We start from the raw sequence: 12,985 nt of genomic DNA, 5'->3' as shown, positions 1-12,985 counted from the left end.
ATGGCGGCCGCACGAGATGTAAACAACGTATCACTTCACACTTTTAAAATACGATAAATATCCGAGAGGAATATCGCATCGCATTAAATGGTTTTAGGTAGAGAAGAACGGCGCTGATAAAATACATACTTTACAACGTTTACTATACACGTATGGAAGAATATTTTAGCTTTTTCAATTGTAAACATGCCTTTCGTGTTGTATGCACTCGGAAGCCACAGACAAAAAAAGGCTACTTTACAAACTCACAGAATATCTTCACATGGCCAAACTTTGCTCTGATTGGCTGTTCCACAGAATCTAGTCGAAGAAGTTAGTAGCAATTAGAACATGTCCTATTCCTCAAAACCAGTCAGCCAGGCGGCCATGATTACTTCCCAGAAAGTCAGTTCATCGCCAACTAGGGCATTCTAACTAGAAATCCAGTTCCGTGTGATAGGGGCTTAAAACAATAAAATGGCTATCTCAGCTCAAAATGACCAAAATGTGAAATCTGTACCTTCTTTCTCTCACTCATTCAATTTATAATCCTTATTTGGAAGACCAGCCAGTACTGATAACAATCAAGAGGCAACAAATGATGGAAGTAGTTCTTCAGGAAAGATGCAAGTTGTAGGAATTTCTGCACGCTTATCCATTAGTTTGTAACAATGGCAATTTTCTCTTAATTGTACCAGTACTGTCTCAAGATTGCAGGCAAGATGTACCACAGAAGACAGCAATGGTGTGTTGCATATTGGTTATAAATGCAGTCCCAAGATTTAAGTTCTCACTGGATATCAGTGTACTGTGAATGAAAACCGAAGTAAACAAGATCTAATATAAAGACCTTCTAGTCAACTCCTCTAAGAATGGCTGAGATCATCGGTATTTATCCCTCCGCCAAAAAATTATTACCATGAAAACAGGTGGGACTACAGTAGTTCCAGAACCACATCATGGGAATTAACATGTTATTTCTCAAAAACCTGAGATGATATTGCAGTTTTACTTTGGATGGAATGGTTGGGCTTTCAAGGTGGAACAATGTTGACATTCAATCTTAATACAGGTGCAATTAGAAGGAAAATATGGTAATGTACTAAAGATGTAAAATTTCAGCAAGCCCTTACATCTGCCACATTAATCAAAAATGGATAGAAAAATTCCAACATGTAACACTATGTATTGGGCTTACTGTAGTTGAAAATTGTTCCATACTTTATTGCAGCAAGTTTGAGAAGTGGACTGTTAAAAAAGTTTCCAGTCTTAGTGGCTTACAGGTGTTAGAGGCTCGCATCCGCTAAGGGTTAATGGTGTTTATAATTTTCAACTGCTACGTTAGGCATTCTAAATTTGGTGTAGTTATTATTTGCATGTATTTTCTATCCATTATTTGGGTATGCATACAAATAAAAAATGGCAAAAGTACTCAAGAGATAGGATTTTAACTTACATAGGCTGTAATTTAGGATCAAATAGCCCTGTTATTCATGGTTTCCACATCCTAAAACACATCTTATTTTACATAACACATCAAAATTCTACCAATTAAGAAAGAATTGGACATAAATCTCAAGGGGGGGGGGGTACAGTCGGTCAAGGGCCTGGAGTGATATTTTTTTTTCAAAAACATGTGGCTCAATGATTTATTCTTTTCACCGAAGATTTTTGTTTTAGATAGAGATAACTTACATTCTTCTTTCATAAATATAAAATCTACATTATAAAACTGAATGTTGAAGTGTGCAATGTGAATGTTCCTCCCATTGGGGATTGAACTCTGGAGTCTTTTATTACAGTGACAGCTTTATCACTACACTACATGGAGGATATTTGTAAATGAAGGTTGCTGAATCTTACAAATCAGGTGCTTTCTGGTGCAACTAAGGGCAATACTTCAACTTCACTATTATGGTGCATCCTTTGGACTTGGATGTTGGTGAAGCTATTCTGAACATTTTTGCACAAGTCCAACTCATGCTGTCATTGCCGATGAATTAAGAGTTTGTGTCTTACGGTGCAATGATGACAAGTGACGCGGATGATGCACGAAGCAACAATCATCAGAGACTTGGGAAAGGGATTTTACAACATGATTCTGAGGTAAATGCAGTTAAAAACAGACCGTAAATGTAATGAAAATTGACTATGGATACAGTTGAATGCCCAAATCAAGTTTGGACTCCAATTAAAAAATAACCAGTACACCTACATAGAAAGGAGTTGCATCAAAATTTAGCCTTTTTCAGTATTGCAAACTATACCTCTCTTTGAAATTCTAAATAAAAACAGTTTGATCATGCTGAAATTTTAGTACAGTGCATGGAGAAAGGCTTTAAACACAATTCTTAATTTTCACATGTATAAAATTTGTCAAAAAAACATTCTTATCAATTTTCCGAAACAATGTTTTCTTAGTATTGGGTAGTCCTACAAATACAAAACAATGGTCTTCTTTTCAAGCTCCTTGCATCTGTTTTTAAAATCCATTATCATTGTCAATTCACGTTGCGAAACTGACTTTATACATATTTTTATTCAACAGAGTAAAGATGCACTTGGAACGTGGCAACACCATGCGCACCAACTTGCAGTGACAGCTGACAGTTTCCACGGTTCAACGGGTATCACTGTGTGCAGTGTTGCCACATTCCATGTATATCTTAACTCCGTTGAATTAAAAACCTGCATAAAATCAGTTTCGTAATGAGAATTGACAACGGTAATGGATTTTAAAAACAGATGCAAGGAGCTTCAAAAGAAGACAGTTATTTTGTATTTGTAGGACTACCCAATACTAAGAAAAAGTTGTTCTGCAAAATTGATAAGAACATTTTTTTGACACATTTTAAAAATCTTAAAATTAAGAACTGTGTTTAAAACCTTTCTACCTGCACCATACTAAAATTTCATCACGATCAGATGATGCACTTTTTATTTAGAATTTCAAATAAAAGGCACTTTTTTTGTTCTTGCGACAAAAAATAAATTGGCCTGCTCGAAAAAAAAATTTGATAACGACGAATTGAAAAAGCTACATTCTAATGGGATCTCGTTTTTATGTAGGTCTAATGGTTAATTTTTAATTGGAGACCACACTCTAGTGTGTATAATTTTCAATGTCACAATAGACGCTCTTCCTTTTACTCACTTTAGGGTTAACACGCATGCAGAGTTTAAAATCTCGTGAAATGAGTTTCTTGTAATTATAGTTCAAGTGTAGGCTTTCATAGTTTCCTTGTTAAAACAAACTGAATGGAATTACAGTGACAAGTATAACAGTATTAAAAATGTAATAATTATTGGTAATGGTTCAGATTGTCTTATGATTGTCCAAATTCTCCTAGCAGGAAGACTAATTATCGTAGAATTTTGGAAATTATTGCCACACAGAATTTGAACCTTCCTTAAAATAATGAGCACACTTGAAAAAATTATACACGCTACCCATGGACAATGTATTTTCTGTTGACAAGTGACTGTAAGTATCGTAGACAAGTGGGAATTAATGTAGAAGTAAATAGGAACCTTAGTAGAATGCATTTACGGACTTTATTTCAATGTTAAGAGAACCAAACCTGGCCTGCCTAACCTAACTACTATTAGCAAATATGGAACAAAATATTAAGTAATCGATAACAGTATGTGTTAACAGACACAAATCGAAATCGAACCATGTTAAAATTGCATTCGTAGCATGATGAAATCGCAACAAAACAAAAGGAACTTGGCCCTAATCAGTTTTCAAATTGCATCTAGCAGCAATAAAGTAAATTATAGTTAAGTTCTATACTGCCACCTGTACAGCTCATGGCAAATATATAGTAAGCAAAATCCCCTCTCTATGTCCATTCACTTGTTTTAAGCAATGCAAAATTTGAGAGCTGAAAGAAAAACACCAAAGTAGCACTACTGCTTCAGTATGAGTAGAACTTCTTCCTGCAGCAAGAAACAGGCATGGATTTTTACTTCATAACTTTTTAGAATTTAATCTGTTCCAAAGACTATTCATCTCCCTATTCCCTGGGAAATAAACATTATTGCCATACGATGTCTTTACTAGAAACTGATATTGAAATATTTGGTAACAGTTTCATACATCGGAGACACATTTCTTCAATTTTACACAAGAAACTACTTACGGAAATGAGTTTCTCCAACGTTTACAATGTTCGAGGTATTTTCTTTCATCGTGGAATATATTTGACCGGGAAATCATGTATTTTTCAAGAGAAATATCTCACAGACGCACAATTGCCATTGTTTTCATTTGCTTGCCCTACGACAACCCGCTGCTGCGTACGTTTGATGACGTAAGCCCCGTTGAGTGTTTCAACCCCTTTTTTTTTTTTTTACTATGCTTGCCTAATGTTTCCAAACCTAACCTAACCTTATCGGAAATGGTTCGTGGGGCTATCCGTGTATGGTTCGTGAGGCTATCCATCAGCTAGCCGTGCATAATAAATAATTTCCACCGGTGACGAACATGATAGTAGGTATTTTTCGGTGAAGAAGGTTGAAACACTGCATACCCACAACGTGAGTCAAGATGTGCCTGCCATATTGTGTGTTTCGGAAGCGAAGAAAGTAATAAAAAAAAAGCACTCAGAATGTGAAAATTGAGTTTGTTTTCGTGTAAAAAAGCATAATGGCACCTTGAACTATGTTCTGCAATACACAATTGGTAAGTACAAACCGTGCGAAACACAAAATATGTGATTTTAATGTGTCTCCGATCTATGAAACTGGTACCAAATATTTTAATCAATTGCTTTGTATGTTTATACAAGAGTCCAGACTAGAAACATAGTTATACTTTGAATCTCATGAGACTAAACTTAAAACTTAAGATCTCTTTATTATAAGATGGTACTCAAATATCACAGAGGTTCTGAAAATTTTTAAAGTGTCTTATGTTGGTAGGATATCTTTATTAAAAAGTTCTGCACACATGCTTTCTTTGTGAAACGCTTTGTTGTTTGTTTCCATAGGATCAAGAATATGCACAGTGTCAAAACACTACATCTCCCCTAAACATCTATATTTAATTCGCATATCTAATTTACACAACATATGATATTCTTCGAAGTGCTTATAATTTACAATAATGCTGATGACAAAATCTCGTATTAGTGTTACGTATTTTACTACATAATCGGCAGTTATTTTTCCACCTTCATCTTTGGCGTAATTTTTCATTTGCACCATACAGATGCTATGGATTGTTTCTACCAATTTCATTTTCTCTCATATCGAAAACTAATGTGCGCTGCCGGCATGGAAGATGATTCGAAAGTAATTCAGTAACAATTCATAAACCAGATGATTAGCGTAAATGTGCGTTTTAAATTTTTCTCTGTGCAATGAATTTTTTAAACCGCTTTTCTGCTTTGCGAACTGACCAAACGGACTGGCCATATCTACGGAAGTAATGCTTTTTCGCTATTAAAGTTGACTTTCTTTTAATAATGTTCTTTTATTGCATGTTGAAAAAGTTATTGCCCTTTAATATGAACCTCTTAAGCTAAATCCTGAAATAGCAAAATATTTCACTTTACCAAGACCGCTACAAGCTTGAGTGCAAATACGGAGCAGACTCCGGCCGCAAAGCATAAAAAGTGAACACACAAATTTGGCCTTACCTTCTCTTGCTTTTAAATATACGGTGTTTGCAACGATATTCTCTAATTCCATGAGTTCCAGCTTGGCTATCCCGATCCCCGGGCCGATATCGACCCTTTCCCATCAAAACTGTTTACTACGTTCGGGTGTGGTGGTGCTAAGGTAAAATGGCGACTTTGACCTGCGTTGTATGTAAGAACAATTTCCATTGGGTTTGCAGCTCCTGACAAGCCTCCTCTTCCTGCGATGAACAGGAAGTGGGCAACTTTTCAATGACAGACGAAATGTTCTATTCAGAATTTTCTGTTCGCTAATCATTGTTACAAATTTATTCATCGTTTTGTTTTGTTATTATCTGAAGTACGAATAGGCCTATATTTGATAGAAATCTCTGCGCGCGACGTCAAAACATGATAATCATGATTTGTAATTTGCGATGTTTGATTATGCGAATTCAGCAGCAAAACTATTCGAAATAAATTTGCTAAACAAGAATTTAATGAGAGAAGAAATTAGTATGAATTTTATGTATAAACAATACATTAAAACAAATAGTGGAATTAATGTATTTCAAGACCTCTGCCGGCGTTGCTATTCTTACTTGCATTGTATAAAAGGTCATGAAGGTTCGTCGGAAGTGTGGAGGTAGGTCTCCATATATTCTCGATCTCGACCATGTTGGAGGTGATGTGATCAGCACCATGCTCCAGGTGTCTTTCGTTCTACATGCTATTGCACTATAGCAGCCGTAACAGTAATTCCAAGAGGTTGTCTAGACTAGTGGTTGTAACCTCATTGTCATCGATTGATTCGAGCGCGCAGCGTGGTGCTGACCACATCATTACAAGTACGACAGAGAGAAAGTTACGCTCTCATCGCTACACTATACTTCTTCAATACAAGGCATTTAGCTTGTATCTCATGCAGGCACGTAGCCAGGGGGAGGGCTAAGGGGGCTGAAGCCCCCTGAAATCCCACAAATATATATTTTAAATAGTGTATAGTGGTAATTAATTTTACTTCCTTATCAGGATTAAACAGCTCGCATAATAATTTGTAATATACTAAGAAATTCATCCTCAGAGCTTCTAGCCCCCTTTTTTCACATTTACATGTCGGCTGCTAAGGGATGAACCCCTCCCGAAATAAAATCCTAGCTACGGGCCTGATCTCATGCATCTCGTGACTGGTAACTCTACAGCAGGGTCGTAGCCAGGAGTTCTTTTTTTAAATGGGTCAACAGGGGTGCCCATACGCCCCTGAGAAAGGACAATGGCGCTCCCTCAAAATCATGTCGGAACGTAGGTTAATGCCCATAAAGTATTTAAATACGACAACCTTTTTTACTGAAAGTCACTTTTTATTGCTTTCCTGAACAATGTACTCGTTGTGGACGCAATACCCTCCAAAATCGTTTAGCTTCAGAAAAGTTTGTATGAATACGTAATAATTTATTTTATTTTAATACAATAGCCCGTTAAACTATACATATATATTTTACTTAAAATTTTCGAAATACAGAAAGCTAGCACATTAAGTGGTTAAATACTTTAACTTAAGTTAATCTCAAATGTCATCAAGAAATTATTTGTAAAGTAGTAGTAGTAACAGCAATGATAATAATACTAATAACAACATTTTCTTTGAATGAAGGGTAAGATGGAATCTCCCAAAAGTCCCTAAATAATTCATTTTCTTCATCTAACGGATTATAAATATTGTGGACCTAAAATGTTTAAAACTTTTTAAACATATATTTCAGATATATATACTGATTGCATATATATATATATACCTATATATGATGTTTATATTATTTTAGGGAAAAATCCCCAGATCCACGCCATAGTCCCCCCGTGGACACCCCTGAGGCCCAATCTTTAACAAAGTGTGTTCGAGATTGTTAGTGAAAAATAATATTGACATTACAACTTGCAATACATCTGTCACTATGTATACCAATCTGACTACTGTGTTCATAAAATACCTTACTCTCCCTGGCTTATTCAGGGGAACAGATGATGATACAGCCCCTCTGAAATTTTAAGAACATTGTCGGTAAAAACCAAAACGGTAAATGCAACCTCCCTTTAAATGAGGTCCGATTACCACTTTTATCCTTGAACAACTTTTTTTAACGAAGGTACAAAATGGTAATAGAATGTAGATATTTCACTGATTGATTTTAAAATTGTGAACGCGTCAACACCTCCCAAAGAGCGTAGTTATGAAGTGTCCACTTTTACAATTCCAGTAATTTCCAAAATAAAAAATCCTAAGTATGCTAGTGTTTACTGTTGCCAAAATTATCGAACACGTTCATCTCAAATGGCAGACATTTTACGCTTGTCGCAGTGTTGCTTACACTACGAGAACATGGAAAATTGCCTAACAGCAGTTCTGTAGATTGTAAGGGGTGGTGGTGGTGAAGAAACTACAAAAACATATGTTTTGTTGCCTGTTTTGTTTCTGTGCATAAAGTGGACTTAAAACACCGAATCAACCAGCCGTGGTGGAGTGGTTATCACAGCGCGCTACGACACCAGGAGTTCCGGGTTCGAACCCCTACCTGGGCATGGGTATTTTTTGTATTTGTCCCTTCATTAATTGTATCGATCATCTGCGCAATTAAGCAAATGTGACAAGAAAGCGACGCTAAGTAACAAACATGAAATCATCATTGATTGACTGCTTGATTTGGTTTATTTTACTTCGCTTTTCCGCCACTTTTGGCTAATCGCGAAGATGATAGGATAAAATTGATGAAGGGACACACACAAAAAATACCCATGGCCAAGCCTAGATTCGAACCCAGGATCTCTGGCTTATTAGTCAAATCAAATCGTTTTTTATTTTTGAATTGGGGTGTGGGTTACGTGTACTTTTTTTAGTACTCATTCTTTTTTTTAGGAATACTGTGCCCTAAAGGGGGAAGGGTATGACCCTCATCAACCCTCCTTGAGCACGCCACTCATTGCTACCCCAAGTGTTGACGTCACCGCACGTCACTGGTTGTGCACCATGTTATTCAATAGCTTACAAAAAAAAAAAACTTTAGCGTTGGTAAATCACCTACAACAGAATATATTCCTCTGTGTCAATTACAAGTTATGATGCACGACTTCGAAGTTGTAAAGTACCTTTTGGGACACGGTGCACTTCTGGCGAAATTGGCCGGAAAAAAATGATTTGGTTTTTTGAATTTCAATTTAAAATTTTGGGTGTGTCAGCACTTACATAGGCTATTTTGCACCCGTCACATTATACGGGGCCAGCCCCTTACCATTACAAATAACAACTCTAACGTTGCATAACTAAAATCTTAAAACATTCTGACTAGGTTAAAAGCTGAGGCCACAGATAAAGATATATAAAGTTAGGTTAGGTTATATATCTTCATCTGTGCTGATGCTGTAAAGAGGCACTCAGCACACACAAAGATGTAACGAACCTGAGAGTTAAAGATTTTATATTTATAAGAAGTTAAGATTTTTAAAATGTTTGTTATTTCAAATAATGTGCAAGTTGTCACAGATAATTATAGTTAGATTGATACAGTTGTAGTTGGAACTTTTATGTATGTTTATAAATACGTCAAAATCTGTTCGTGTTGACGTCACTTTCTAATCTCAGCCGAGGAAGTGAACTAACCTGAATGTTTCTCACCTGACGACAGACTGCGATTGAAAAACAGGTGAAGGTGAAAAATAATAAGAACTTGGAAACGGAGAGAATTGAAGTATAGATTTTGGTTTTCGAGTTTTCTTCTTGCCGATAAGTTCAAAGTAAACAATTAATTATGTTCTTTGACTTTCGCTTTATGTGAGGGAATTGCCCAACGTTAGTATTGAATGTTCTAGTGTTGTACTGGTAAGTGATTATGAAATATACGCGTTTATAAAACTGCGTTTTAACTTTGAAAACAGTGTTGTGTTTCTTTTCTACCCAGCAAGCCCTGATGATTTGCAGATTCACATGTTCCCGACTAAAGGAGTAGCGAACTAACTTTGTGACGACTGGTGTACAACCGGGGGGACGTTGCAAAGACAAAACACAGGACAACACACACAGAATTATTCTGGCCATAGTGCCAGTCGCCAGAGCCTCGTGTGTCTGCAAAATGCAGTCCAGGGTGTACTGCGTGGAAGTGAGGTTGAGTTTTGGGCGCCTACGTGAAAGGTCACCCCTTACACCCCAAAATCATTAGGTTCCATTCTGTGAAATCATTACTTTTTCTACCCGAAGAAGATGGTCTTGGTGAAACACGGCTACAGAGTGTGAAATCCTGGGGGACAGGGAGGATTTCTCCCCTACTAAACATCTTGGCCTAAAAATCGTCCTCACGAAAATTGTCCGGGGGGAAGGGCTTTTACATAACAACAAATATGAGCAATTAGTTTTGACTTCAAATATCAAGAACATGCATATTTTCACTCTTGGTCTTTCTCTCCTATTCAAGTGACCATTAACAGATCTACATCAATTACAATACATGCACAATGGAAGTACAACAATTGATTTATTTTCTTTATTTTACTTCTCCTTTCTGCCACTTTTGGCTAATAGCTAAGCAGTGGCGGCGATTGGGTCCCGAAACTGGGGTGGGCAAGAACCAGGAGGATATATTCGAGGCTAGCTAGGCTAGCTGCGAAGACTGAAGTCTAGATAATAAAATACAGGAGAAAAATCGATCAGAAATTGTAAATAAAATTATTCAAATCATTGAGATGATGATGGTGATTCTGGAGTTGGCAACCTGATTTCTTGTGAGTTTGTAGCCTGATTTCCTATGAGTTGCCAACCTGATTTCTTATGAGTTGGCAACCTGATTTCCTATGAGTTGGCAACCTGATTTCTTATGAGTTGGCAACCTGATTTCCTATGAGTTGGCAACCTGATTTCCTATGAGTTGGCAACCTGATTTCCTATGAGTTGGCAACCTGATTTCCTATGAGTTGGCAACCTGATTTCTTATGAGTTGGCAACCTGATTTCCTATGAGTTGGCAACCTGATTTCTTATGAGTTGGCAACCTGATTTCCTATGAGTTGGCAACCTGATTTCTTATGAGTTGGCAACCTGATTTCCTATGAGTTGGCAACCTGATTTCTTATGAGTTGGCAACCTGATTTCCTATGAGTTGGCAACCTGATTTCTTATGAGTTGGCAACCTGATTTCCTATGAGTTGGCAACCTGATTTCTTATGAGTTGGCAACCTGATTTCCTATGAGTTGGCAACCTGATTTCCTATGAGTTGGCAACCTGATTTACTATGAGTTGGCAACCTGATTTACTATGAGTTGGCAACCTGATTTCCTATGAGTTGGCAACCTGATTTCTTATGAGTTGGCAACCTGATTTCCTATGAGTTGGCAACCTGATTTCTTATGAGTTGGCAACCTGATTTCCTATGAGTTGGCAACCTGATTTCTTATGAGTTGGCAACCTGATTTCCTATGAGTTGGCAACCTGATTTCTTATGAGTTGGCAACCTGATTTCCTATGAGTTGGCAACCTGATTTCTTATGAGTTGGCAACCTGATTTCCTATGAGTTGGCAACCTGATTTCCTATGAGTTGGCAACCTGATTTCTTATGAGTTGGCAACGTGATTTCTTAGGAGTTGGTAAACTTATTTCTATTCATAGCCTAGGACCTTGTGACAGTGAGATAGCCCAGACCTTTGCCTCAGTATACGCCACTGGCAAGAACAGTTTACTTTCCCGTGATACATACGGTTTAGCATAGTTCGGGAGCCAACGTGGCGAAAATTGGGGGGGGGGGCAACTGACCCCCTCGCCCCTCTAATGGCCGCCACTGCCGCTAAGATTTAAAAAAATCAAGAATGCAAGACAGATAAAAGTATAAAATCTAATTGAGTGGTATTAATAGAAAGTAAAAACTTAACAAGACTTATTTGTAATTAAACCTTTTCAATTATTTTATAAGTTATTGACAATGTTGACCAGTTGACAAAGGAATTTCTTTGCTGCTTTAAATTTAAATAGCTGATATATATATATATATATATATATATATATATATATATATATATATATATATATATCATACATACATATATATATATATATATATATATATATATATTGATGAGTGGGCATCTCCGGGTCACGCAACACTATATATATATATATATATATATATATACATATTAGATATTTAAATACTTAGTAATGTACTTTTATATGTAACAATAAACATTCTATATTATGTAATAATTCATATTATAGCCTATATCTGGGTGGGTGGGTGTAAATTAAGACCCCCGCCACAAGTGTCCAATGATTTCGCACCCTGCACGGATATGTACAGTGAGATCCATGAGTATTACCGTGCAAGTTGTCCATCGTACACTTTATTTAACCGAATAAGAGCTTTAAGCATTAGAAGAGATCTCAAAACTTCACAACTTCTGCAGCAGCATACATAAAAATGTCATCGCTTAACAGCATATGATGTAAGAGAAAAATAGTCATGGACAATTTGCACGGTAATACTCATGGATCCCACTGTACACCAGTGCAGCTCGACGCCAGTGAGAGAGCCCACACACATTTACATGTTAATAAAACATTAAAATACTAACCAAGGCAAACTAACAGGGTCTTCTTCAGACGAAATTTGTTGTCGAGTTTGGTCTGGAGAGCACCCTGTTAGAGGGTGGAAACGTTACGTTTTTATGTATATTTTTATACTATAAAAGTTTGCCTTGGTCAGCATCTTAATGTTTTATTAACATGGAAACAAGGCTTAACAGTGTTATAATATTTACATGGTGTTAATTGTTCTGTACGCCAAGGTAAAAGCTCTGCCGAAATCGTATCGAATGTGACCATTCGGTTACCATACGTAAGGCACGGTTGTTGTGATGTGTAGTATCTATGAGTTTATTTGCTACATAGGTGGGAAATTGAACGTGACGCAACCATGCGAGAAATTGGTGTTGGAGAAGCGACCATTGCGTTGACGTCGACCCACTTGCGTGGCTGGAAGAATCATTTGGCGGATTCTTTTTCTCTCGTCCCCCGACTCTAGCTTTTATGGCAAATGGGTGTTCTCGGCTGACGAACGGTTTCCTGAGGCCTTGGAGACGTCTGAGTGACACAGCCTTGGAACATTTAATGACCATTTTTCTAACGACAGTGGGTTGTTACATTCAGGATACCGGAGAAATGAGATTAACAAATGCCTCTCTTTCGCGGGAATCCAGGGACAAATGAGAAGATAACAAAAGGTTGCCGCTTCTGCTCTTCTTTCCAGACACCCTTGATATTGCCTATCTCCTTAGCATTGCTAGGACCGTACACGTGTAGGTCCATGATCTAGGCATCTATGGGGTATAGGCTTTTAGAGTGAAAAAA

General features: G+C 37.1%; 1 protein-coding gene across 3 annotated transcripts in view; it reads right to left on the bottom strand.

Annotated features, from left to right (window-relative positions):
• Gprk2 (G protein-coupled receptor kinase 2) overlaps positions 1–5,803 on the bottom strand; it is a 56,303-nt gene extending 50,500 nt beyond the window's left edge. For all 3 annotated transcript variants that reach the window (XM_083114824.1, XM_083114823.1, XM_083114825.1), the window contains exon 1: positions 5,625–5,803. In XM_083114824.1, the coding sequence (XP_082970950.1) occupies positions 5,625–5,676 (52 nt within the window). In that variant the 5' untranslated portion in view covers positions 5,677–5,803. The remainder of the gene's footprint in view (positions 1–5,624) is intronic.
• Positions 5,804–12,985: the final 7,182 nt, after the last annotated feature.

This window comes from Lepisma saccharinum, chromosome 29 (genome assembly GCF_977018435.1).
Source record: "Lepisma saccharinum chromosome 29, izLepSacc3.1, whole genome shotgun sequence".
NCBI lineage: Eukaryota > Metazoa > Arthropoda > Insecta > Zygentoma > Lepismatidae > Lepisma > Lepisma saccharinum.
Note: the sequence above shows the minus strand (reverse complement) of the source record. Positions and strands in the feature narration are given on the sequence as shown.